Source organism: Epinephelus moara, chromosome 21 (genome assembly GCF_006386435.1).
Source record: "Epinephelus moara isolate mb chromosome 21, YSFRI_EMoa_1.0, whole genome shotgun sequence".
NCBI classification, from domain to species: domain Eukaryota; kingdom Metazoa; phylum Chordata; class Actinopteri; order Perciformes; family Serranidae; genus Epinephelus; species Epinephelus moara.
The window spans coordinates 13,175,372-13,202,506 of NC_065526.1; the positions used below are offsets into that span (position 1 = coordinate 13,175,372).

Sequence of the window (27,135 nt, forward strand, 5' to 3'; positions counted from 1 at the left end):
CGAATGCTTTATGACACTCTCATCTACTGATGAGAGGGAGGAAGTCTCCTCTGTAATCTACTCACACCGACCATCCTGCCCCATCTGCGTGAGCCACCATAGATTTGCTCTTTCACACACTCATCTGCCCTCCCTTTCACATTTTTCACAACCTCCCTCGTTCGCTCCCCGCGCACTTCCTCCTCGACCTCTACTTATCTGTCTTTGTGTCTCTGATAACTCTCGCTCCTGCTGTATCTCTGTACATCCCTCTCCTCTCCAAGTGTCAAACCTTGAGGAAGCTTTGAAGCACGACTCGCAGCGTTTATGGCTCAATGTCGATACCAGCTCAAATGAGACTGCACGCGAAACACACAGGGCTGAAAAGTGTAATTGAAACCTGTAAATTCATAAACACATTTACAGCTGATAAAGCTGGCTTTCATGTGGCAAATGACTCATCATAATGTGTCAGCTGATATCATCAAATTCAAGATAAAATAGAGTAATATCAGTCCTGCTGACATGCACATTCCTTTCTTTCAAATCATTAATGTGGGTAAGTAAGACATGGATGGGAAAGGGAGGAAATTAAGGAGAGAAAGAAAACTATTTGACCCACTAAGGACTTAAGGGTTGATTATAGGGCTAAACAAGACTGTGCCAGGGGGGAAGCACACTGCCTTTGTCCCTGTCCCACCAAATCCTCTATCCTTGTCTCCAACACAGAGGACAGACTGAAGAAAGGAACAAAGTATCTGAAGCCATAAACTTCCTTCAGCGCCCTCTCATGTCTCTATTCTCTCTGTTGTCTGTAGCCTTTGTGTCTTTTTTAGCACTGGTTTCAACAGGGGGGGTGAGCGCTGCTGACCTGGAATAAGAGCTCATGAGGGTGTCATTAACCCGACATTAACCCTACGCTACCGAGGACCGCGCAGCACCCGAGCTGGACCAATAAACTGGGAGGGATCTGGGTGCAAACATAAGTACATGCTGATAAGATAAGGTGATAGCGTGCGTGAGTGTGCTCACATTTTTGCCTGGTAGCTGCAGAGTGAATCGGCTGTAATCAGCTGTTTGCCTGCTTGAGACAAGTATGAGAGAGTGTACAGGATGGAGGGAAGGCTGACTGGGAGAGAGACAGCGAGAGAGAGAAAAAAGACTGACAAGGAGCGAGAGAAAAAGAGGTGAAGAGAGAAAAAGAGGAGGGAGAGAAGCGGAGGGGAAGGTGCCCTTTGATTACTATCAGCATTGTCGGCATTTGCATATGCATTCATCTGCTACCTAAAATGCAAATGCAGCTCACTGCAAATCCAACTAAGAGCCTCGTCGGCACACTGTATGTGTGGGTGTGTGTGTGTGTATTCTCCTTGACCCTGTGTTATCTGTCATCATCCCTTGTTCCTTCCCAGCAGAGGGGTGTAGATGGAGGAAGTACCCCCAACCGCTCCGGCATGACACCTGTCTCTGTGATGGATGGAGGGAGGGACCGATTGACGGATGGATGGACGGATTGATAGACTGTCACGAGAGAGGGAGGGACACTATTAATCACAGGGGTCGTGCCCCGTTAATTAAACCCGCAGAAAATGCCGGAGATAAGATGAGATCCTTATCTTTCTCCTACTGTATGTCTTCACTGAGAGGACAGCAACTCACATTCCTACACAGCTCGCTATCAAATTCATCTCATATCTTACACGTGCACCAGCTACTCACATCACTCTGCATTTAAAACCTTAGGAATGCGCTCAGTGGAAGCCGCAGCTTTAAGTTTGTCTAAATTTAAATACTCGCAAAAACTGGTGGTTTGAGGAGAAATGCGTGTGTGGATTTGTGTGTGCCCAAAGCCAACAGTGCCAACATTAGCATGTGAAAGGGGCTCTACAACAATACCCCCCTCCTCCCCATCACACACAGATCACCCCCTGCCACCAGCAACAGCACCCCCACCCCTGACTGACCGCGGATCAGGGAGAAGAGATGGAGAAGAGAAAGGAGGGATAATGAGAGCAAGACAGAGAGACAGAGAGGCAGAGAGGGGCTTGTGTCGATGCCAGAGAGCTACAGACCGACTGGTGGGGCTGGCAAACCTCCACTACATTAAGAACAACCTGGGAGAAGTAGACAATAGTGCGCGCACACTGAGAAACACACACACACACACACACACACACACACACACACTTTGATTGTGATGGTGGAATGCAAACCATTCCCCCCACCTGAGTTGGGCTTGCCTCACACAGTCACTTGGGCCATTCCTTTCCCTGCTTTGTCACCTGCCATACGTGCATATACTACACACACACACACACACACACACACACACAAACACACATCTCCTCCCTGCCTGTTTGCCCCACCACACTCTTCTCTAGGCATTCCTGGGCAGTCTTCCAAACTGTGAGTATATGGGAGGGAGGGCTTTGTTAGGCAGAAAATCAGAGATACAGTACCCACACATGTACGCTCATGTACGCTCGTGCACACACGCACACACTAAATCCGCAATCCAACATGTCCAGAGTCCAGAAATGCGATGCAATAATTAGAGGGACTGAATACAGCGATTACGCACTCTTTCTATCATCCGCTCACTCTTTCTTTCTGTCATCTCTCTTTGAGTGTGGCTGCCTCTCTCTCACTCTTTTCATCCCTCTCGTTCCAAACGCTTTCTGCTGTTGACGAGACACTGCAGGTGCGTTGGAAAGAAGCACAACCATGAAATCTCTCTGGACGTGGGGAACACAGAAACACACACACACACACAGAGGGAGAAACAGTCCAACCCTCCCAGGCAGTGAGCAGAATTGAGCAGAATCAGACGACAGAAAAAGGAGGCCAGTGCAGAGACAGTGAGACAAAAAGCAGAAGGCTCCTCTTTCATTCCGCCTCTCCGGCCGTTCACATTTCAAATTCTCTCTGTTGTTTCTCTCCTCTTGTCTCTCCTCCCTCGTTTCCGATCCTCCCAGACGGATCGCAGCTGTCAAACTTTTGACGTCTTCATCTACCTCGGTCATGACCCTGCACTCTGTATCTAAAGTCTCTCTGCACGAGTGTGTGTGGCTGTCAGTCAGAGTTTTTGACGTCTTCATCAGGCTCAGTCATGACCTCGGTCTTAACCACGGGTTTAGAAAAGAGGGGGAGTTCCCTCTCTCTTGTGTTTCTCTAGTCGTCCCCTTTGCACCCGATGACGAACCCCCCCGGCGGGGGAGGGGCGGCCCTGTATTGATGCCTTCTGCTGTCAGTGGCCTTCTTTCAATCCCCCTCTCGCCCCATTCAACTTCTAATCCCTTCTTCCTCTCCAGAGCTTCTCCTCTCATCCTCTCCATCCTCATTACTCTGTGTCAACAGTGAAAATGAACTTTTCACATTTCACCGCTTTGGCTAAGTCTACTCTTGTTTCAGCTCAATTCAACAGGAGTCTTTGGGAATGCTAAAATGTGTTCGAAAAGCAAAACTACAAGGCAGACATTTAAAATACTTATGTAGAAGCAAACTGTGGTAGTTGCACCAGGACGCCTCATGTAATCAAAACTGTTTTATATAAGAAAAATGCCTAATTTTGCTGTAAAAAAAACAGACAAGAATGTGAAAATATTTTCACAAAATACACAAGGCTGAACAATTCCTTTAGCCCTTTTTAGACAGGAATTGTGCAAATTTGCAGGAAAGCCCAATCAGTCTTCTTTCAGCATTGAGTCTTCTTTCAGCATTGGCAGTATAAAAACAAAATCGGGGAGTGCAGCAAAATGCCACCTGCTTAATTTTGTTTCTCTTTTTTCGGGGCAATGGGGGGCGTGAGCAAGTAACAAAACATGTAGCTCATGTTTCCCTCTTGCTACTAGCTGCTCGCTAATTCCTGCTATCAACTGTTTCCTGTTTATTCACCGCCAGTGGGTTGTACATGCGGCGTCATCAACAGCTCCTCCTGTGGTGGAAGGCTGCCTCTGTCTTTTGAAACTAAAAAGGTTCCGTCAATATGTCTACCCTATGAGGCGGAAAATTGGGCACCTCGGATCAACTCGCCAATCCAGCTCTGTGTGTCTAAACGCTCGCAGCTTGCTGGCAAAACGGCCCAACATTCGCCGAAAATCTGGCAGTGTAAAAGGGGCTTATGATTTAGCTACTGTTACACAATTTCATGATTTTTCAACAAAAACTTATTTTTGAGTTTTTGCTATGATTTAAGGTATTTTACAGATAAAATTAAAGAAATATAGTTTCTTATAGTACAGACAATTTGGGGAACGCATATATTCGCGTTCTTGCCAAGAATCAGACAAGAAGATTGATACCACTGTCATATTTCTCTGTTTAAATAGGAAGCCAGCAGAGGGTTAGCTTAGCTTAGCATGAAGACTGGAAACAAGAAAACAACTGGCCTGGCTCTGTCCAAAGGTAAAATAATTAATAACACCTATAAGCAAATTAAAAACTCCCTACTAAACATGTTATATCTTGTTTGCTTTGATAAGAAGTGAAGAAACAACAAGTCCTGGAGCTGAGACTCCTCAATTTTTAAATCTAAAGTCCCTTTTACAGTGCCTGCCGTTCTGTATATAAGGTACAACACAAACTGTGGGGGCATTGTTATTCCGCCTTTAACCCTATGGGCCCTAGGCGTTTTTGGGGTATTTTTACTGCCTTTACTTTTAAGCTCATATCACAGTCATTCTAAAGGCCACATACACATGCTATATCTTGTTTTTTTCAGGACAATCTGGGCTAACCAGATTTGCCATCATTTCATGTCCTTCTGAGTGCCTGTATTTTATATTAATTTTTATATCAATGAAAAAAACAAATCTGTGTGACTAAATTCTTACATTTTTACATGTATCTCAGCATAGCAAGTTGGAAGAAGACATCTTCTGCCATATATGAAGAGGGGAGACTCTCTGGAATCTGGCAATATAAGAACCATGATGGTGGGACATTCTGTCACTTCACAGTTGTCCAAAACATGTGGTTTGTGTTGCCAGTATTTTTTCATTATTGCAATAAATTCCATTGACTCATTCACAAGTCAAAAATGCGTTTTATCTGAAAGAAACATGCAATATTTACATCTAAGATCATAGAAAAATAGTCAACCAAGTGCAATGATGTCCTCCAAGATAATATTTGCCACTTTGTTTGCAGTAAACAAAGTTTGTTGTTGTTTTTCAGTNATAATGGATTGTAAAGAAATTCGTCAGGTTTTTATTTTGTAGACAATTAATCTGGATTTATAGCATGATGGGATGTCACAATGATGTGTGTGGTATCAGTGGAAAGCTCTGCTCCTGCACTTTCATGTGATACACGTGGCATTTCTGTGCGAGCCTGCGTTCGCGAGTAATCCATCCAAGAGTAATGTGTGTGCAAAGCTGCATGAAAGCTCTGTTATACATAATTTTAGTGTAACTTTATCATTTTTTTTCACTGTGAAAACATTGGACTACCGACAAGTGCTTGGTCTTGTCGGAAAGCTATGATTCTGCTGTTTCACGTTCTCGCTATGACGCACGGTCGCGGAGAAAATCCACAGAGAAGAACAGGTGTGAATTTGGACGCACTATGCGTCGTTCGGGCCCATAGGGTTAAGCTAGCAGTGAAGGTAGCAACACAGCTAACTCAAAGTCTGTGTAAAACGTGTGAGCCTGCAGGACCAGACAAGTGTGAGCGCCACCACCGGGAGATTTAAAAAGCAGCTAGCAGCAGTTAGCAGATAACTCGAAAAAGAAATTGGGAAGACAATGAGATCTGGGAGCTCTTTACCCTTCAAGCAGAGGACAAGATCATCTGACATTTAAACAGGGATGGTGAATGATTGTTATTGCCATGTTATGCCATTGACACAAGACACTAGACGGCGATGCTGTCACACGTCACGCCTCTATTGCTACAGGAACACCAACATGCGATCTAAAATCACATACTAAGGTGGTATGATGCTAGTTTTGTTTGGTGCTGTATGAAAATCCAAAGCCGGCGTAATGAAGGGTCCTCATTGCAGCAGTATTGCAGCATCTCTGTGTAAGAAGAGCTTAACTCTTGGCATGAAGGCGACTAAACGTTTTACCCAATAGGCTGAACAATTCCTTTAAGTTATTTGGTGCATTTCTGTACTGTCAGTATGAAATAACCTGTAATCACAAGTGTCCAAGTTATATTCACTCAGTTTCTGTCTATCTGTCTGCGTCTGTTATACCGACTGAGTGAAGGCACGTGAGTCTAGAGGATCCAGAAACCTTTTGACATCAGCGATGGCAGGAGCGACAGATCATCTAACTATCCGCCTCTTCCCTCAGTCCCACTCTGCCCTCCCCCCTCTTCTCTTTTCCCTGCGAATTTCAAACTTAAAATGGAAGAAGTGTTAAGGCGTCTATCCAATACTGCAGGGTCAGAGTTTTCACTGAGCGGCATTCGGTATTCATCCAGACTTTGATGGATTTCCACTGAGGCAGCTGCGCCCGGCCAACAACCTGACAGGCAGCGGGAGCGGGGAGACGGAGAAGAGAGCCTCAGATAGATAGATGGCACTTCACATCTGCTGGAGGTTCAACAGAGTCAAGGGTCTCTCCTAAATCTAGTTGAGGAGGAACATCTTTCAGGCTTCAGGGACCACCCCGCAAACCTCCTCCCTTTTCAAAAAGAACAAATGGGGCAAGCGGGGTGAAGGTTTTAGAGGACGTTTGTCACATGGAGAATTTTGGCTACTGCTCTTCTTATTGCAAAGAAAAAAGTCAAGTTTTTTTCCCCCCTCTTTAACGCCAACTGGCACTAACTGCATCGCTCTCTTTATGTCCATCTCCTCGCCTTTCTCTCTCTCTCAGCGTCTCTTCTTTTCTCTTTGAATTATGGGTCTGTTTGTTATACAATTAGCCTGCTGGGATAGGCTTCATAAATAAAACTGAGGGAGCAGATCAGTGAGTCGCTCCCCCTTGTCTCTATTGGTCTCTGTGCATCTGCGTATGTGTGTGCGTGTCAATGTGTGTGTCTATGTGTGTGTGCGTGAGCGCACATGTTGCGTGTCTGTTGTGGATGAGACTGAATAGGGGGAGTGAAGCCATGTTGTAAAAGTGTCTCCACCGTGTCTGTTGTCCCCCGGTCACCCCACTTTTCTCACACAAACACGCACATTAAGTTTATCTTCACTATCACAACAAGTCACTTTCAAACATTACACGTCATCCACGCCACATGTATGTTGGTGAGAGGTGTGAACAGCTTGCATATTTGCTACCGTAAAGTTCAGACCACATTTGTAAGTGACAGAAAGACATTTTAGTCCAGATGGCTGTTGTTATGTCAGCACACCTCACACTGAGACCTGCGAGCTTCTACTAATACTCACTGCAGGACAGAAACTCTTTATGACTTGGATTTATTAAAAGATAAACTGATTAGATTGGGGGTAGTTGTCTGACATGATGGCGTATTCCATTCATTTTTATTACTAATATAATAGTTTTGGGAGTTACCTCTCAAATAAAGCTGAAAGTAAAGTCCAGTTTTTGATTAAAAAGGTTTTGTTATGTTTTTCCTGCAACCAACACAAATGAATATTTTAAAGGAATAGTCCTACATTTTGGGAATTGTGCTTATTTTCTTCCTTGCAAGGGAGTTAGATGAGGAAATCAATACCATTCTCATGATTGTCCTTTAAAATGAGGCTGCAGTCAGGAAAAAGAAAGCTTAGTTTAGCACAAAGACTGAAAACAGATATCCCGGCTCTGTCCAAAAAAGCAAAACCTGCCTTTCAGCACCTCTAAAGCTCACAAATTAAAGTATTACTGTGGTTTAATCTTTAATTTACTGTAGTTTTACTTCTTGATTGGTAACTCTCTATCTTATCATCACTGTGAGGTTGCCAGGCAACCGGCGGATCATCCATAAGATATAACATGTTAATCAGAGAGCTTTAAGGTGCAGTCCATTTGCACTGGAAAGTTTGATTTTCCAAAGTCCTAGTCGGAAATTTTACCCGGAACGCCCCCTGAAGTCGGATTTCTGACTCAAAAAGTCGGAGGAACAACACCAACCACTGACCTCAAATGCAACACTAGTGAAGGCTGTAGTAATGCACTGTTTATATACTGTTAGAACAACCGTACACACATTCCTGTCCAACTTCTATCTGTGGATTTGTTGCTATGAATGTGCCAAATACAGCTTAATGTGTTGTAATCGACTGGTATTACCAACAATGGCTAACCTGGCTAGAATTGGTTTTGCTAACATCTTTGTTTTCCAACTTGTACTGAAACGTCACACCCAGCTACGACTTCCGAGGAAAATGGAACGCAGCAATAGATGTGCTGATAGGTGGTAAATTTTGTTCACTTTAGACAGAACCAGGCTAGCTGTCTGCAGTCCTTGTGCTAAGCTACGTTAACCATCTCCTTGCTTCAAGTTCATACTGAATTATAGACTGTAAAAGTAATGGATGTAGTGTCTGTGATGTTATCCATTGGTTTGTGGACTGCTGTTTTGAAGCATCAAGCTCAACATTTCGACTGTTGCTATCTTGGTTTTTGGAGCCAGTAAACCATATTTGGATGTGAGGCTGGAGCTGTGGAGGAGCGAGGGCTGGATCTGACTCATAGACTGTGGTAACACTTTACACACAGCCTGTCAATCAAGCAGCCCCACCCTTCAATACGTGTAACTTTAAGCCTCAATGAAATGTAAACAGGTGACTTACAAAAACATTCCCCTCCTGTTCAGTTGAAATTAGCTATTGAGACCAAAACCAGGCTGTACCAGGCTGTGACCATGTTTATTTCTGCTGTAAAGTGGGGCATTTTAACACATGGGGGGTCTATGGGGATTCACTCTGATCTTGAGCCAGCCTCAAGTGGCCATCTGATGAACTGCAGTTTTGGGCACTTCCGCATTGGCTTCATTTTTCAGCCTCAGAGATGGCGCTTGCATTAAACGGACAGATATGATAGTGATATTAATCTTCTCATCTAAGTCTTGGCAAGAAAGCAAAAGTATTTCCCATCAAAAGGATTTTTCATAGAAATTAATCCAAGCTAATAAAACTATCTCCAATCTGAAATTACTACTCATTTACAACTCAACAGCTCATCATCCACCCTGATTCACTTTTGGCGGTGTCGGAGAACATATTGCACGGTTAAATTATGTGAGTTTCCCTTTTAAAACAACAACAATTCTAAATATAATCCTTGGAAATAATTAAAACATTCCACAGAATACTCAAGCAGGTGCTAATTGCTACACAAACCAATTCTCTGTCACTGTTTTCCATCATTAGCAAATAGCTTGTTAACTTGAGCACTAATGATTGCTCTCATAGGCACATGGGACTTAAGAGGTGGCAACACAAGCGGAGCTTATAGACTGAGACAAACATGGATCAGTCAGACCACCACAGAACAAACAACAACAAACTTTAGTGTAGCAGCTTTGTTTCACACAGCAACACTCACCTTTACATGCACCACCCTTCTCTTGATACCCAGGGTTGCAGAGACATCCACCAATAGGAACCAACCACTCCCCGTCAGCACCACAGTACATTTTAGGCTCCTCTCTCTCCTCTGATTGGTTGACACAAGACCCCCTGACCTCCACTAAGGAAGATGTATCAGCCCCGGTAACAGTGTCAGGAAACGTTGCCAGGTTACGGATGGTGAGCGGGCAGGTTTTGTAGAAAACTCTGACGGAAACCAAAGCGATGCAGGCGCCAACATCCTGAAAGGCCAGGTAGAAACCCTTCCGGGTCGTGACCTTCACGTCTCGCACCTCAGTGTTCAGTTTCATGATGCGGTCACCGACGTCCACCTGGATGGAAAGAGAAAGGAGCTACATTAATGAAATGTGCAGTAAAGTGTGTCAGCTCTCATTAATTCAGCTCGCTTGTTCAACCCAAAGTGGGAGTTGCTATTGAACCATGGCTGATCTTCACGTTTTCAGCACTTGGCTCTCGTCCAGATTGACTTCTATTGATTGCAAAGGTAAAATAAGCTGTAATGCCTACAATGCTAAAATCAGAAGTAATTTTTGTGAGGACTAGGAAAAAGCTCCCAGCCAGCAATCCTGGGACGGCAGAATGGACATCCGAGATAAAAGTGCTTGTAAAACAAATAAAAAAATTACAGCTAAGTGCCGCAGGGGGATTTTATTTTCAAGATAAGAGCAAATTAAAGTGAGTGGAGGAGGGAAGATAAAGAACTCAAAGCCTGACTCAGTTGTTCAGTGTTACCTGGGTGAAGCTCTCGTCTGCTGCCACAGTGTCCACCTTAATGAAGCTGCTCTCTTTGATGTAGCTCTCCCTGTCTTCGTTAGACTCGTGGTAGTACAGATTGAATGTCTCCTACAAGACAAAAGGGACAGGAAAAAAAGTCAGACTGAGGCGTCCATTTATCATCATCAGCGCTCATCTTTTCTCTTAATATGATAATGAGTCAAAGGGCGGTTTGTGCTTGAATAACCAGCAGCTGTAATATATAATAAAGCTCCATTAGCAGCAGTCTGTCCATTAACTAATTAGCAGGAAAGTTAACATGTTAAAGAAGTCAAGTCTTTAAAAGAAATGATTTTGTTAAAACTTTCTACTGCGCCCAAACCATTTAATGATCATCACGCTGTGTGAAGACGTTATGTTTTCTCGTACCTTGCAGGTGCCCGTGACCCCTGGCAGGCTATTACAGTCTCTCAGGGTGAACTTGACTTCGACGTAGACCCGCTGAGCGCCGGACCGAGGGATCCAGTCTGTCCTCAGCCAGTTGTTTTGATTGGGCTCTAAGACATTGCACACCTGGTACGTTCTGATGGGGATGTTTTTCTCATCCATTATACTCACCTCTTCCCACTGCAAACAAACACAAATACAACTGTGTTACTACACCTGTGAGGATGTCCACAGATTACTAATGTCCGCTCTTTAATAACGAAAAACATGAACTTAAAGAGAGAGTTCACCTCAGAATCAGAAAAAATATATTTTTCCTCTTACCTAAAGTGCTATTTATCAATCTAGAGTGTTCTGCTTTGAGTTGCAGAGTGTTGGAGACATCAGCTGTAGAGATGTCTGCCTTCTCTCAAATAGAATTTGAAAAACTCAACAGCAATGTCTCTTTCCAGAAATCATGACCCGGTCACTCAATATAATCCACAGACCTTGTTGTGAGCAGTTTCATGTAGAAACTATTTTCTTGCAACAGAGCTACAGAAGGAAGTGTGCATCTACTCATGGACGAGAGGCTCGTGCTCATGACAGTGCAAGATGTAAACATTTATGTCGTCCTCCTCGGCTGAGCTGTAACGTTACCTAGCTCAGTGGTGTTAGGTGAGCTAGCGGACAATGCACGCTTCCTTCTACACCGTAATACAGTTGGCAGATGTAGTTCGGTAGAAAGAAAATAGTTCCTACAGTAGATCAGGAGCTAGAGCCTTCAGCTATCAGGCTCCTCTCCTGTGGAATCATCTTCCTGTTACGGTCCGGGAGGCAGACACTGTCNATATTGGGCTTTATAAATAAAATTGATTGATTGATTGATGAAACTGCTCACAACAAGATCTGTGGATTATCTTGAGTAACTGGGTCATGATTTCTAGAAGGAGACATTGCTGTTGAGCCAAGTGCCATCTAGTTCCATTATATTCAAGAGACGTGAGACATCTCCACAGCCGATATCTCCAACACCCGGCAACTCACACCAAAACAATCTAGGTTGATAACAGCACTACAGATAACGTTAACATTACAAGCGACTTCACAACATGTACCATAAGTATTTAGATTGATTTTCTACTTTAAATGCCTCTGCTGGATTCAATTCATTACAGCAGTATGCAAATCAATTTGAAGAAACTTTATTAAAACAGATGCTCTGTCAAAGAGATCTTAAGCAGTTAAGAGCAGGTCAAAACTTTTTCTGAATCAGTAAACTTTGATTAATTTAATAATTAGCTGCGTAACGTAGCAATGCTTTCAAATGATGTCAGAAAATGAAACATGGTAGACAAACAACTTACACAGATGTTGTGAAAATGAATTAAATGGGGAAGCATCTTGTATTTAATAGGTTGCTGACTCTCAAGTTTCAGTTGTCAGAGTTTCCGACAAGTAATTGAATGCACTAACAAGTAAAGGATTTCAAAACTAAGACAGCTGAAAAACAGTCCCTGGTGGCAGCTGCAAATAATAATGCCGTTTTGACAATTAAGAATATAAATGGCTTAATGTTTATTGTGATGATTACAGCAAGTCTCTACTAAAGTTGACTTTTATACTGGCACTGGCATGAACTGAAACTAAACTTAATCTTTATCCCAAGAGGGCACAAGCTCTTACAGGAGTAGTGACCAGAAAAACATGCTCACACAAACACATCTTATCCTTGAATTTCTGACCACTTGGGGAAATAACTGTCCCCACAAATACAGAGGAACAAGATCAAATACATTTCAGATGCCGGGGCGCATCCTCTAATTCACTGCTGTCATTTGGAAACGTTCATTCTTGCATCAATATTCTGCTGTGGACAGTGGTTCAGATTTGTTGCGACTCCCAAGGTTTTTACAGGCACATTTCCATACAAGTGAAGCTGGCTCAACCTTCACTGCATCATCCATCTCAATAGAGCCGACTATTTGCCTTGTACTGTGACCCTTCAAATGACCGCTGAGCCTCCCAACTCCAAATTGGCTTTTTATTGCCACTGAATAATAATCTGCTCTAGTGAGAGCTGTATACACACTAAATGCGCCGTGTCGAAAGAGAGAGAAAGAGAGGGAGAGTCAGAGAATGTCAGAATGTGTGTGTGTGTGTGTGTGTGTGTGTGTATTGGGAGGGGGGGTCTGTGTGGGAGTGTGTGTCTAATTGAGCCTGATCGATATGTCATCAGGACTGATCTTATTGGCCGATATTGGCTTATCACAGAGATATTAATGAGTAAGTGTTGGCAGACGATCTCAAATGTTCATTTTCACGTACATTTGACTTAAACTTTTCTTAATTAAAGTTCATTATCTGTGTTTTTGTATTGATTTTATTTCATTTTTCTTTATTTCTAGTGAAGCTTACTGTTGAACATTTACTGTCTTATGGTCATTTTGGACAATAAAGTTTAATGTTTAAACACCGGTCAATAACATCACCGTCTGATTTTTATTATTCTTAAATATCAACATCCGTATCGGCCTCAAAAACCCAGCATCGGTCCGGCTCTTGAGTCTACTCCTACACTATGTGAATACAAGAGCGTGTACGCATGAGCGAGAGCACATGGTCACGTCTTTGTGTCTTGTGTGTGTTGTACAATGTTTATATGTGTGTGTCGTTGCAGGACATGTGTGTACTGAGGAGGAGAGCTGTAAAAAAACAAAAAAAAAGGAGCTGTCATGGGGTATGATGCCTCCTTGTCTAGTTTCTTTTAGAGTCTTTGTCAGTAGACAGAAATCACAGCTGTCAGAGGAGGAAAAAAAAGCTTTGCCCCAACCATACAGAGCTGGTGTTTTGTGTGCATGTGTGTGTGTAGCAGAGGGATGCGGAAGGTGGGGGGGTGCCTGTAATCAAAAGCTCAGTGCGTGCAGACCAGGACCCCGTCAATCAAGCAGCATGTGAGAGAAAGAGAGCATGGCGACTGAAGAAATAAGAGTCAAGTTCACCAATAACTCTTAAACCAACAAAGAGGTGAGAGAGGAGACACTGAGCAAACGGGAGACAGAGAGAGAAGGAAGAGGAAGGACACATACAGTAGAAGGCAGATCACAATGTACCAACAACAAAAAGTACAAAAAGATAAGAGGATTCAATACAAAATAAGATATTTACAGGATTCGTCCTGGCAACTGCATGGTAGTAAAAATCCCTAAAAAATGACACCCACCAACAAGCTGGTTTATGCCTTTTTGTGTGCCAAACACGACGCCAGCAATCTCATATTAGCACTTAGGCTTGGTGAACAACAGCACATTTCAAAATCTGTGGGATGATTATTTACAGTTCCCAGACCAAGTGTGTGCAAGTGTGTGTGTGCGAGTGAGAGAAGGAGTGAGCGTGTTCTCCAAAAGAGAGAACAGGTTGTAAACAGTGTATCTGTAAAAAAGCTCCCACTCACCCCTCCCTCCGAAGGACTGGCTGCCCATTTCAGCTCTCCTGGCACTGTCCTGGTATCCAGCAGGGTCACTAAAATGCACACGCACACATGCAGGTGGTTTAAGGGCAAACAGCCTACAGTGCTTGAATAAATTAAATAAATGAAATTTTTTAAGGGTGAGAAATAAGTCACATTTTTGCACTTGGAAGACGTAACCACACCACAAGATCACCAATGAATGCATCACTTATAAGCTTGGGACAAATATGGAATTAGGAAAAAGTCTGTGTCACTTGATTTGCAATGTATATAACTACTTTTAATAATAATTATCATCCTTATTACACAATATCAGATTAAAAGTCAGCATAATTTCTAATTCTTGTATTGTATTAATGGCCTTAACCTTTATGTATGCACATAGAAACAAGCTGAAAGTATATGCTTAGAGATTTAAGAATAAATTAAGTCTTTCTTTGCCACAGTGACCATGTCATGTGGAAATATCCAAGAAACAAAAGATTTTGGTGACAGCACTGAGAAGACAGAACATGCAGCTGAACTCCCTGGAGGCACAAATCCAGGAGAAATTACACCTGTGAAATTTCCCCCATTTTCCCCCCAAAAATCCAACTTTTCTCTAAGTTTCATGCATATTGGCCCTGCTCTTTTCCATCCTAGGACGCGCACGGAGCGCCTGCACGCAGCGGTGTCTCCCAGCGTGCAGGAGCGGAAAACCCGAAATGTGTGACACACACATTGCACGCGCGCGCCCAGGCGATTTCCTCCTCACTCACCTTCGTTTGGTGGATAAATCCTCGTCCTCGAACTTGTAACTAGTGTTAATATCCAGATCAAGGTGGAAAATATTCGCCATAAATTTGCAGCCATGTGTGCCGTGTGAAAGCGTGTGTGTTCCCCGTTGGCTCTGCGCGCTGGCTGAAGCGGCTCCATCCCGGTGGGAAAAGTGTGTGTGAATGAACCCAAGTGTGAAAAGCGAGTTGGATGCAGCAGCGGATAGTGGGGCGGTCTCTTACACTCAGATGCTTCCCTTAATGGTAATTCAAATGACATGAGCCAAATGACATACAGTACTGTGGTCCATATCTGCGTCAATGCATCATTTCTACGGGCGATTTTGTCATCTAAAAAAATGGGTTTTGAGAATTTGTGGAGACGATTTGGTGGGCTTTTTCGCAGGCTCTAGGGATTAAAACAAGTAATGGCACACTTTCCTGCTTATTAACTCTCTGTAATAACTTTAAATAAAATAATAGTGCCCTTTTTTAATTTCTAATTTTCCAGGGAGACACTTCTCCGAAAAAACGCACTTAAGAACCCACTTTAAAACCACATATGTAATGTAAATAAACAGAGGATACACTTAACAAATGCACAGCTCCTTTAAATAGTCAGTGTCACACGCCAGAAGTGACATTTAGCAGTGTAACGCTGACAGATACCAGCAGCATCATCACGTTTTTTAATCATCCTGTCACATGAAACCCAAAACACTGATGTGCCACAATTTCCTGATAAAGGACCGCTTGCCTTCACGAGTCTGTCGGAAGCTCTTTGTCCTGGAGAGCACAACACTGAAGAGTGTGACTACAGCGCCACCTGTTGATGCCTGCCGGGAAGGAGGAGAAACCAAATGACTGATAAGGGATCTTTCAAAGAAGGCTGTTGGATATTTTTGGCTGATAGGATGAAGATAAGGAGCTTCAATCATTCCCCCCACCATCTGTCCACTGCAGCTTTTATTATTTTTATCTCGAAACCTGCACCAGTGTGGGCACGATAAAGAAACAGGAGCAGATTCATTCTTCAATAACAAGGCACAGGACTATGGCCTCGTGCAGAAGCGTGGTGACGCAGACAAAGAGCAGGCTCATGACCCGTCCTCCTACACGCTCCCTCTCTCAAAGACTCTAGTGAACAATTACTCTTGATGTAGGCACAGCTTGAAGAAGTAAATACTTTTATTTGCGTTGATCCAGTCCGGTCTGTTGTTGTACGTTTTAACCTCAAACAGGCAGACAGAGACGGGGTCCACTTTGTTGAGTCCTTTTTAACATGTGCAAAGAAAAGTTCTGATAACCTTTGTTGAAATGGACCAATATAAGGCACTACATAGCAAGTGTTTTAAACAGGGAACTATATGTGAGTGCATGTGTAAGTGTGCGTGTTGTCGCATTTGCATGTATGTGCCTGTGTGAGCCTCGGCCCGTCTCCATCTCGCTTTGTGTCTTCACAGTTGCTACGCCGAAACCATCTCGATCCCCTGTAAGGCATCATAATGGACCCAGGAAGAGCATCTGGCGCTTTGAGACGCCAAAAACGATCTCCCTGCTTCGACCTGCCACTCTTCCCCCATCCACCATAATACCGTTTTTCACGTTTCATTCTCCCCCAGCGTCACGACAGACTGCGCAATCACAAAGACCCAATTAGCCAAGAGGGGATCACGATTTCGCTCGGGGACCGACTGGCCAATCGCATCGGTCGGCGTGCAGCGAGGGCCTATGGGGCAGCGGCACAGGTGGGTGGGACATGGCTGTGGGGCGGAGGGTGACACAGTGACATGGATGGAGAACGCTCTCTTGTTTCTGGTCATTTGTGTCACCCAAGTTTTGATTGATGACCGTCGGGATGTTTTTCCCACTCTCCCCTGAGATTCCCAGCTCTCCGGAGGGGGTTTCCACAACGGGCCCCCAGCCTCGAACCCCTACTTTAAGTTTGGCCCTTAGCCCTAAACCACACAAACACACATCCACACACACACTTTTTGTTCTATTTGGGGCCCCAGATGGCCACTGCCCACACATCTGTATTGCAAAGCACTAAATATAGGCCCTGTGTCTGTTTTTGTACATTTGAACCTGCACTGGCGCACACACAGCGTCTCCAAGTGTCTGAAGAGAACGGAAGGGGCAGAAATAAATAAAGCGAAGTACATACGAAGAAGCCAAATGTAAATGCGTGCATGTGTGCGAGAGTGTAAAGAGAAAAGCCAGAGGGACTGTAGGTGCGTGGGTGGCTGAGAGAGATGAACAAAAGAAGCAGAGAAGAGAGATGAGGAGCAGCGCATTGCCAGTGAGGATTTGATTGGGTGGGTGGGTGGTGGTGTAGAGAAGGGGGGAGGTGGGGGGGGAGGGGGGGTGTTGGGTGTTGAAAAAGGATCTTCCCTCAAAGCCTCACTAAGATATTCCTGGAGCGAGTTAGGGTTTCATTTGGCTTGCAGTCCTACACAGAGTGCTTACATCGTTCTGGGAGCTAAAACCATTTAATATTCATGCCACTAGACTAATATTCTCTGGGTTCTATGACAGATAATAGTCAGATTTGCTAAATCTGTGCGGTGCGAGCGTGTGTGGTTGAACTCCTCGGGTCATTAGCATGTCAGAGGCGTTCCGTCGGTACCCGGTTCCCTCCATAACAGCTGCTAGTCTGGCGAATTACTCAATTCATGTGTGTACACGAGTGGATGTGCGTCTGTGTTTATGCACGCTTGTGTTCGGTATAAACAAAGGAAGAAGCGAACAGAAGGTTTCATCAAAAACACCAAAAGTGTGTGTGCCTGTGTGTGTTGTGCATCATGCACTCACTTTGATGACTGAAGAAATCTCCATCAGCATCTTGCTCCAGAGCCTTAATGTGTGTGTGTGTGTGTGTGTGTGCACGTGGAGCGCGTTTGTGTGTGATTGCATAAACATGGTGTCAGAGTGATGAGATGTTCCCTCCATCCATCTGTTCTGCTGGCATTTACATCTTCAGAGGGCTACTATATGGAGGAGAGACAGAATGAGAGAGAGGGAGCATGAGGAGGACGGAGATAAACAGTTAGTGGAGAGATTCTACGATTATGTTGGTTTTGTCTGTCAGTCACCAGAGCAGGAACACACTCTCAGGTTGCACGTGGAGCTCTGAGGCTCCATTCAGACCTGATCTTTTAACATGTCTGAGGGTTTCTAAGTATCTGTGAGAGGATGTGTGAGAGTGAAGCTGCAGCGCGTCTTTCCTGTTGATGTGGTTTACAGGATAGTGAGCGTACACTGTGTGCATGTGTGGACGTGTGAGTGTGAGAGACAGAGAGAGATCTCATTGTTCTGTTCCTCCTTATCTGCTGTCTCGGCGGAGCGCCCGTGCAGTTTCCCCCCTGAGCGATGTGACCCGGCTGTGATACAGTGCGCCCTCGTCTCTGCAGATAACAGACCACCCTAAAAATACTCCTCTTTCTACCACTCTACTCTCTTCCCCTCTGTTCTGCTCACCTCTGCTGGCTCACTGTATCCTCCGGAGTCTCCCTGGCCAGGAGTTAGCTCTGCCAGACTAAAACACCTCTGGGCGCTTCCTAATGTCACAGAGGTCCTTTAAGTCTATATTTTCCTCTGCTTTCGTCTCCTACTACTCGTTCTGTTGGAGGCCGCGGATGTTACAGTGTCAGCTCGAAACAGCAGAAGTGCAACTCAGACTGTTACATCACAAGTTTTCTTATAATTTTCCACAATAATTCCTCATCCTCCCCTCCTCCCCCCTGCAGCTACTTCAGTCACCCACACTCTGGACACACAGGGCAGATGGGATGTAGGAGGAGACGGTGAGGACAGAATCTGCCCAGCTCACATAATTATACATCAAGTAATTTACCATAACTCCTCAATAAAATATTGAAGAGTGCATTGTTTTCTGTGCCTCACGGGTTTGACAGTCTGGAACAATGCTAATTATGATAAACTAGGCATTTTTTTTGAAGATCATGCCACAGCCAAGTGCTTTGAGAGCTTTTTCATCTCTCTGCTGCCTCCCTCGCTGCCTAAACTCTCCTCTGTTGTGAAGTGCTTTTTACGATACTGACAATGCCCCTTTCTGTTGTTTTGAGGAAGTTTCTTGCTAATTTAAAACACTTTTCTTCCGCACTCCATTGCCACATTTGACATTCAGGGTTAGAAAGCTGTCGTTTTTGTTCTTTGTGTGTGTGTGTGTGTGTGTGTGTGTGTGTGTGTGTGTGTGTGTGCGCGCATCCTCGCTTTTCTTTTGGCCCAAGCCCACGCAGGTGACCAGAGGGGGCCTTGTGTGGGTGGACAACTCAATGGTGACCCCCTCTCTTTTACCCTCACCCTCCCCTTTCCTCTTTTCTCGCCCTCCGTCCACAAGTATGAGTCCAAAAAGAGGGAGAGGGGCCCAGGAGGAGAGCAAGCCAGTTTCACACCCACCCTCAAGCAAACACTCTGGCCAAAATTTTACAATCGCCGAAATAACAGCATAATAAGTAAATGTTATTAGAGTGCAACTTGGCCTTTGATCGTGAAATAACAGCTTCTGTAAAGATGAGACAAAGCAGGAGAAGTGGTTGTGAAGTAAACATTTAGCAGTGACTATTCTGATAAGAGATGAACTGTTAAAGCTGCACTACTCAATATTTTTACATTAACAATAAGAAGCCAAAATGACGTCTGATGTGACAGGAGTCGCTCGCAGTGACGTAGCGACACAGAATTATCACCCAGCTCTGTAGTTCCCCTCAGCTTGAATGAATGCTAATGAGGCTCCATGTCTGCTGGATGTGTGATAGGCAACAGTTTGCTAACACGTTAGCCAATCGAGTTGATAAGGTGATAATTTGTCAGTGTTGTGCTCACAGCTCGTTACGCTGCCCAAAGTGTCATTCATGAAGTTAAAATAAGAAACATTCTCTGGATGTGGTGCGGCTCTGCTGCTGTTCTCTTCTTTAAATCATTGCAAATTGAGTATCTGTGTGGAATAAATACATTTGATCACTTTGGTAACTGGCGATATGGCCTTTGCAGGCAGGTTCAGGTAATTATTTTCACACATTTCTGGACTGAATGAATTCAGGCTGCAACTAATGATTATTTTTATCATTGGTTATTCTGCCAGTCATTTTCCAAGGACACATTAGCGAATAGCAAATTTACTTGTTTACACAGTAGTCCGAGAAATATTCAATTTTCAGTGATATAAAAAAAGTGGAGAGCAGTGAATCAGCCCATTAAAGAAGGTAAAATGAATTTTTGGTATTATGCGCAATACTTAAAGGAGCTGAATGCAACATTCAGAGCATTAATATAGCAGCACAGCACCATTTGCTTTGGAAAGATTTAGTGGAGTAATGGCGTCCTGAGCAGAGAGGGGAGTCATACTACCTCTATATGTGTTGTAATCTAAGCTTCTCTGTCTGTCGTTGTGGTAGGTGCTGTAGCATTGTTCCGACCTCTCATTAGTCCGACATCCCATTGTTCCGATATGTGATTATACTAGGCTATACTGTATTTGTGTACCATAGAGGATCAGCAACACAACAAAAGTAGGCTACTGGTCGAGATACAAGTGTCATAGAGAGGAGAGAATGAAACACCATAACCTCCTGTTATTAACTCTGGGGTCGGGGTTGTGTGGGGAGCTTTCCGCGGTGCTGAACGGCTCCCGCCGGGCGTATTTCTGCCTTGATGGTGCGCCGCGACCGGCTCTGGGTCAGCTGGGAAAGGCTTGAGGTGAAGCAGGCTCACAGCTTATGTGTTTGTCACTTTCTTTTTCATTTTAACCCACACCATGATCTTTTCCTAACCCTAACCAAGTGTTTTTTTTGGCTAAACCTAACCAGACCTTAACCACAGGGCATCATGATGATTTCGGAACGGACTTCTGAACAATGGGTTTAATATGGTCGGAACAATGGGATGTCGGACCAATGGGCAGACCCCGTTGTGGTAGATGGTCCAGCCTCATGTGTATATGAGTTGCTGTTAGTCCCTGTGTGTGTCACACTGGTTTGCTAATCACTACACTCATACGGTGGTTACCTCTGATAGTGATACAGCGCTAAATACAAGTGTAAACGACCACCATGACAAACAGTGGTCTGATCACTCAAACTGCTTGCAGAGGTGGTCTGGGACGCATTTCACCACATATCTTTTGCAGTGTAAAAGCTAATGTGTAATGATGGGTCCCCAACAACGACTACATCATCAATGCAGGACAGAGTGTTGGATTTGGTTGGACAAAGTGTTGCGTGACAGTCCATCATTTTGCCCTACAGAAGGAGACGTGTTGCATGTTGCTGTCAGCGATATCTCAAGCTGTGCCGACACAACTGCTAACATGACTAGCAAGCAGCAAGCAAATCTGAATGTCATAACTACGTGGGGCCCTTTGACCTTTTAGTGTAAGTGACATAGGCAGGAAGGAAATCTGAACGCAAGTGGTCAGCTGGAGACACATGAGAGACACAGGTGTCAACGTTAGTACGAGGTTTAAACAGGCTCATAAACACGCTCTGAATGATGTATACAGCGCCTTTAAACAATTAATAGATAAGCAAAATTATTGCTGCTTAATTTTCTGTGATCATCTAAAAAACAAACTTAAACATAAATTAATAAATAATAATAATCTTCATTTAAAGTGTGTCTGTAACCTCACAGGAAAAGTGTGTGTTTGTGTGTTTCTTTGAGGAAAGACATGATGATGATAAGAGGCTGTGTTTTACAGAGGATTAGCAGGGATTAGACTGTCAAACCAGACGATTGTCCAGTTCATCATATTGCCTTTGCCTTTATCAGTAGTTGCAACAGGTCACGCAAACATCAGCACAAACACACGGAAAGAGGATGAATTAGGAGCCAGGATATAAACTGCCCCTGTGAAAACATCCGCACGTCAGTGTTAATGACACGATCTGGGCCTGAATAGTATTCGCTGGTGGGGGGGGAGGGGGGGGGGGGGGGTTGCTTTTGCACTGTTTAATGTACTGTCTTCTTTGTTGGTGAATGAAGCCATCTTCTTCTACAGTTTGAGGAATAAAAAGATTGACTGATTTGCATTTCACATATGACTATCAATTCCTACTATTATTGTGACATTCACTTCACATCCATTCATCACGTCCTGCTTGCCATCCATCGCTGGCCTATATCAACACTGCCCCCCTATGGGTGAAGGGAGCACAAACCACTCCTGGACACCGTTGAACGTGGCATGAGTTGGTGCTAAATTGAGATGAGTGGGCCTGACTGCCAAGTGGGAGGACAGAGGAGGTTTCAAGGAGGGCACAAGTTGGGCAAGTCATAACGAGAACATAATGAGTCATGATCTCTGAAACTGTCACGAAATGACAAAGCTCAGAGCAGTTAAAACTAATTTGGGTGTACGAGATCAGACAGGGCAATATCTGGGCTGCAACAGACAAAAACAACACTGAAGTGTGACTGTGTGAGCTTAATGTCAATATAGACGCAGCATAAATATTCTAATGTGACAAATCTCTGCACAGAAACAAATCATACAGCAACAAGATGGCATTTATTCCCTTTGAAAGACACAATAAAAACAATATAAATAGTAAGCTCACTTCTTTCCTCTCTAATTAATTCTAGTGGATATACACTCAGCAATGTATTAAGTCTAAGGGAAAAAAGTTACGATGAAGTTGAGTCATTTCAGTTAATGTCTGTGGGCACAGGAGACGAAAAACCAACACATTTCTGGCACATACACACTTATTAATCATATGGTGAGACTTGGGAGACTCATTCAACTGGCAGCACAGTCTCCAGCTGTCTCCGTGCTTTGACAGCAAGCATCTGCATTTCTTAAGTGCCCTTGAGCAAGATACACTGAATCCCCATCGGCTCTAATGGCCCTAATCTGTTTCTGGCCTTCACACTTCTGATTTCCTTGTGAAAAGGGCGACAACAAAAAATAGATTTCTCCTTCAGGGATCAGTTGAGTATCACTCTGAATAGCGTACAGGAAAATAATTTGCCCAAAGTTTAGTTTCAGTGTTTATGTGTTGCCTGGCAAACACATCTAGATGCAATCATGTATTTTATGTAGTGTAAATGGAGTAACAGAAAACCCGTGGTGACTGTGCAGCTTTCATGAATTCATTCATGAAGCGTTCACTGTATTTTACTGAGCAGGAGGTGTTGATTTTTACAACTAGTCATTTACAGCTTGTAGATGTAGTTTTTGATGTGATACACTGCGATATAATGCGTTTACAACTCAAAGATGTTGCGCCTATCTAGGTCAGCTGAGCTGGATTTGGAGTTGTCAGCTTTCTGCAGACTAAATAGGTCATGCTAACGAGGACGGGGGGTTTTGACAAGCCTCTCATACTCCATCAGTTCTCACCACAAAACAATCTCAAGATTGCTGATTATGTAAAACATCCTGACTCCAGCTTTAAGCTACAATGTCATATTGTGACAATGGATATTACAGACATTTTTTGTCAGCACTGGGAAATGTATGGAGCAAGATGAGGGCAATATTTTGTGTAGCAAATTCCATTTAGGCGTAATTATGCAGGGGCTATGCACTGAGAGCTAAATATGCAGCAATATACCGTAGCTTTGGAGAAAACTAAATGAAGCGAAGAAAGTGTGACGATTAGAATCTGCTGTGTCGTATATGAAGAACTTCACAGCACGATTATGAGCCCAGAAAGCATAAATTTAGATGAGAGCCCAAGGAGATTGTATGAACATAATGCATCAGTGCACCAGTTCCTCTGTGATACTCTCCCACAAGCCCACATAAACAAATAAAGGTGTTGCATAATGGCACGGTAGAAGCTCCTCAGAATTCATCACCAAAGTGCTACGTGTGCAACTTTGGCTGCCATGATGCAATAGTGGGCTTCCTGTCCTCAATTAAGGAGCCACAGATTGAAAAAACATGAGTAGTGCCATAAGTATATATATATGTGTAGGGGTGATGATTCAGTTAGCTCTCCGCTGTTGTTCACATTGTTAGCATGGCTCCCAGAGGTATGATCGCCGTGACAACCGTTCTCCTCTGCCTCATACTGGGCCTGCTCGGTCCAGCTCCAGCTGCCTGTAAGTTTATTTAACCACTCTGACTGCTCGTCACTCAGATTAAAATACAGTATATATTACATTAGGACTCTGAGCTAATAATGGTGTGTTTTCTGTGTGTCTGTGTGTTTGTGCAGTGGGCTCCAGTACAGGTAGATTCTGTTGTACGAGATACAACAGGAAGCCAGTGCCCTTCCAGCGCATAAAGGGCTACAGAGAACAAACCACCAAGGAAAACTGCCACATCGAGGCGATCATGTAAGACTCTCTCCTACAAAACCACCAAACTCCAACACCGCCGACATCAAACTGAAACGCTGACTATGATATTTGAGTATCACTGTCAAACCTTTACAACAGGGTAGACTGATTGCCTTGATTGGATTGATTCCAAAATCTTTGAAAGACACCGGTAATTTTGTTTTGGGAAGCAGCACTAATTTTGTTTCTGCAGAATTTATTGCCATAAAAAATAAGCCATTTGATCTCGTCTACCACAATATTTTACTGTCAGAACTAATTACTGTGGATTTCATGACTCTGAAAAGGCAGCTGTTTGATCTGCTCCATAACTCCATAAATTATATTTATAAATGATTTGTACACAAGCTGTCTGGCCTCTGAGATTGACACAATCCAATTACACAACAGAGCTGAGAATCAAACCTCAATACTTGTGAGTTCTGACCGAAATGTACCAAAAGCCGCAACTGAAAAGTTGGTCAGATACTTAATATTTGATCAGATATTTCATTTTTTTGAATCATATAATCTTTATTTTATTTAAAGTTCTTTCAACTGTATTACTGCAAGACAAAATAAAACATTTGTTACGAAATGCTTTTGTGGAAAAAATAGTTTATATTCATCAAAATTTGTTATTTTGGTATCAGTGCTGGAACTTAGGTGTCACATGGGCACCTTTATCAACAAATTAAACCTATACTAATCACTCATACACTGCATATCGTGCTTTTTCTGATTTTCTCTGTTTGATAATGTTTCTTATTTGTATAGTTTTTACACGATCAGGAAGAATGAGATATGTGCGACACGCAAGGATGAGTGGGTGAGAAAAACTCTGGAATTACTCAGGTACGAGACGTCTACTCACTTTTAAATACTAACTGGTTTCACTTAAGATGTGAACCTTTAAAATTAGGACAACATTTGCATGTGAACCAGTGTTTTGGTTTGTGGGCACCGTGAGTAAAAACTCCTATTTCGTTATAGTTCAAAACTGAAGAAGATGTCCCAGCCTGGCTCTGCTGCAGATGACGGAACGACGGGGAAAAGCGTAAAGCCTTCGTTTAATGATGGAAGTGGATTTTTGGGCAGTACTGCTGAAACCTTCCTGAACAGCACGGACAGTTTCTACTAGCAGGAAACAGGTCGAGGTCCAAGAGAAGAGATTTGGAATTAAAAGACTCACGCTATAAAAATGCCAATCTGAGGGAGTGTTTCAGGGAAACTGAGCATATTGTAGTCCAGTCATGTTGAGGATTTTATCTCTGGAGAGTAAAAAAAATGCTACTTGCTGAAACATATACAGCGTCAGCTTATAATCATTACTTCAGGACAACCTGAGAAGAACAGCTTTGAGACTAATGATGAAGAATATTAGCCTAGCCACTCAGCTAATGTTTATGTGAATGATATTTTTTTTAAAATCATGCTATGCTACTGCTATTAATCTGCTCCTTAATCAAGTTTACATGCTTGAATGCCAATACCAGTTCTCATAAACAAATAAATTTACTTCATATTACTCCAACATTGTTGTCCATATTTATTCAATCAAGCTACAACACTGTCTCACTGAAATGTGTCATGTAACTTTCAAAGGTAATTTTTAACAACTTTTTTTTAAATTTAAAACAATTTTTAGCAATAGCATTTTAAACATAGTTTCAAATAACAAGTAATAGCCCGACCCCTTAACCATTTGAAACCTGAGCAAATTGGCTTGATTTTATTCAAAAACATGGATAGAAGGCAACAAACAACAAAAAGAGACATGACCCCCAAAAAAGAAATTAGTAAAAAGAGAAAATTAAAAACAAGGAAATTAGTAAATAAATAAATAAATAAATAAATAAAGAAAGAAAGAAAGAAAGAAAGAAAGAAAGAAAAAAAGTTAAATACAACAAACAAGGAAATGACCTGGAAAGAGCGCTATTATATAAATATAGTTTTTCCCTATTTTTAAAAATAATTTTGTAATTTTTTTTTTTTGTGCAATTTGTAGAATATTTTTTTAGCAAGTTGCTCATTGTCTTTCCCCCCATGTTTCTAGAAGAAATAACACCAATTAGCTCAGAGATCAAAGGTTTAAATACTTGCGAAAGGCGCCTGACAGCAGCACAAGAACAGTGATGTTGCTCCAGGGTTTAATGGAAAACAAAAATATACCACTGTTATGTCTGTATGGTAAATATGAAAACACTCCCAGCCAACTAGTTAGCCAAGCTTAAGTTAAGTAAAAACAAAACAACGAAATGTCCTGGAAAAATGCTTAAAATTATAATCATTTTGTACCACAATTGTAAATATGTAATAATAATAATTATAAATATAGTTTTTCTCTAGCTTGTTTTCTCTTTCCCCTATTTTCTAAGTAATTTAATAAATCTATTACATTTCTTACCAAGTTGCTCACTGCCTTTTCTCCCATGTCTAATCACACCCATTAGCTCAGGGCTCAAAGGTTTAAATCCTTGCAAAAGGTGTCTAAAAGCAGCAAAAGAAAAGTGATGTCGCCCCAGGTTTCAAAGGGTTAAAGGGAAACTTAGATTCTTTTGTGTCTGAGTGACTAAGGGGAAAAACAATTTTAGAAACTGGTTTAATATTGAGAGAAAGCGCTGCAGCCGGCAGCCAGGAAACAGGCTGTAATGTACCGCACCGTCAATCTGTGTCCACTGACAGTGCTTGTTTTTGTAAAGTTGCTGAGGAGTTGCTGAGGAAAGAAACAGAACAGAATTTCCGTTACCTTATTCTTGATCCAGTGTGTTTGTTATTACGTATAACAAAGTGGTAACAAGTAGAAGTCTCGTGCTGAAGTCTTTTGAGTTGAGTTGCTGCAGGAAGACAATAACAAACAGACGAGATCAAACAAAAGGTAAATTTCATTTCATGTCATCTATTTGGCTCACGACCATATCACGTGGTATGGAGTACAAACATCACATACAATAACAAAACAATGGCGCACAGTGTGGCTAAAGTACAACCAATGTTACCTAAAC

At 42.9% G+C, this 27,135-nt stretch overlaps 2 protein-coding genes across 2 annotated transcripts in view; one reads left to right on the forward strand and one right to left on the reverse strand.

Annotated features, from left to right (window-relative positions):
- Positions 1-15,035, reverse strand: part of LOC126382862 (ephrin type-A receptor 4-like) — a 38,547-nt gene extending 23,512 nt beyond the window's left edge. Inside the window, exons 1-5 of the mRNA XM_050032963.1 lie at positions 14,843-15,035; positions 14,067-14,134; positions 10,616-10,813; positions 10,205-10,315; positions 9,429-9,783 (exon numbers count right to left, since the gene is read on the reverse strand). Of these exons, the coding sequence (XP_049888920.1) occupies positions 9,429-9,783; positions 10,205-10,315; positions 10,616-10,813; positions 14,067-14,134; positions 14,843-14,999 (889 nt within the window). The 5' untranslated portion in view covers positions 15,000-15,035. The remainder of the gene's footprint in view (positions 1-9,428; positions 9,784-10,204; positions 10,316-10,615; positions 10,814-14,066; positions 14,135-14,842) is intronic.
- Positions 15,036-23,786: 8,751 nt separating this feature from the next.
- Positions 23,787-25,656, forward strand: LOC126382823 (C-C motif chemokine 20-like). The gene is made up of 4 exons (XM_050032909.1): positions 23,787-23,911; positions 24,028-24,148; positions 24,908-24,985; positions 25,124-25,656. Exons 1-4 carry the CDS (start codon positions 23,830-23,832, stop codon positions 25,269-25,271), a joined length of 429 nt encoding a protein of 142 aa, XP_049888866.1. The 5' UTR covers positions 23,787-23,829; the 3' UTR covers positions 25,272-25,656.
- The last annotated feature ends 1,479 nt before the right edge of the window (positions 25,657-27,135 follow it).

Coding starts and splice junctions, on each gene's coding strand:
- LOC126382823 (XM_050032909.1), top strand. CDS start 23,830: ATGGCTCCCAGAGGTATGATCGCCGTGACAACCGTTCTCCTCTGCCTC. Junction 23,912..24,027: donor CGGTCCAGCTCCAGCTGCCT/GTAAGTTTATTT, acceptor GTGTTTGTGCAG/TGGGCTCCAGTACAGGTAGA. Junction 24,149..24,907: donor TGCCACATCGAGGCGATCAT/GTAAGACTCTCT, acceptor TTATTTGTATAG/TTTTTACACGATCAGGAAGA.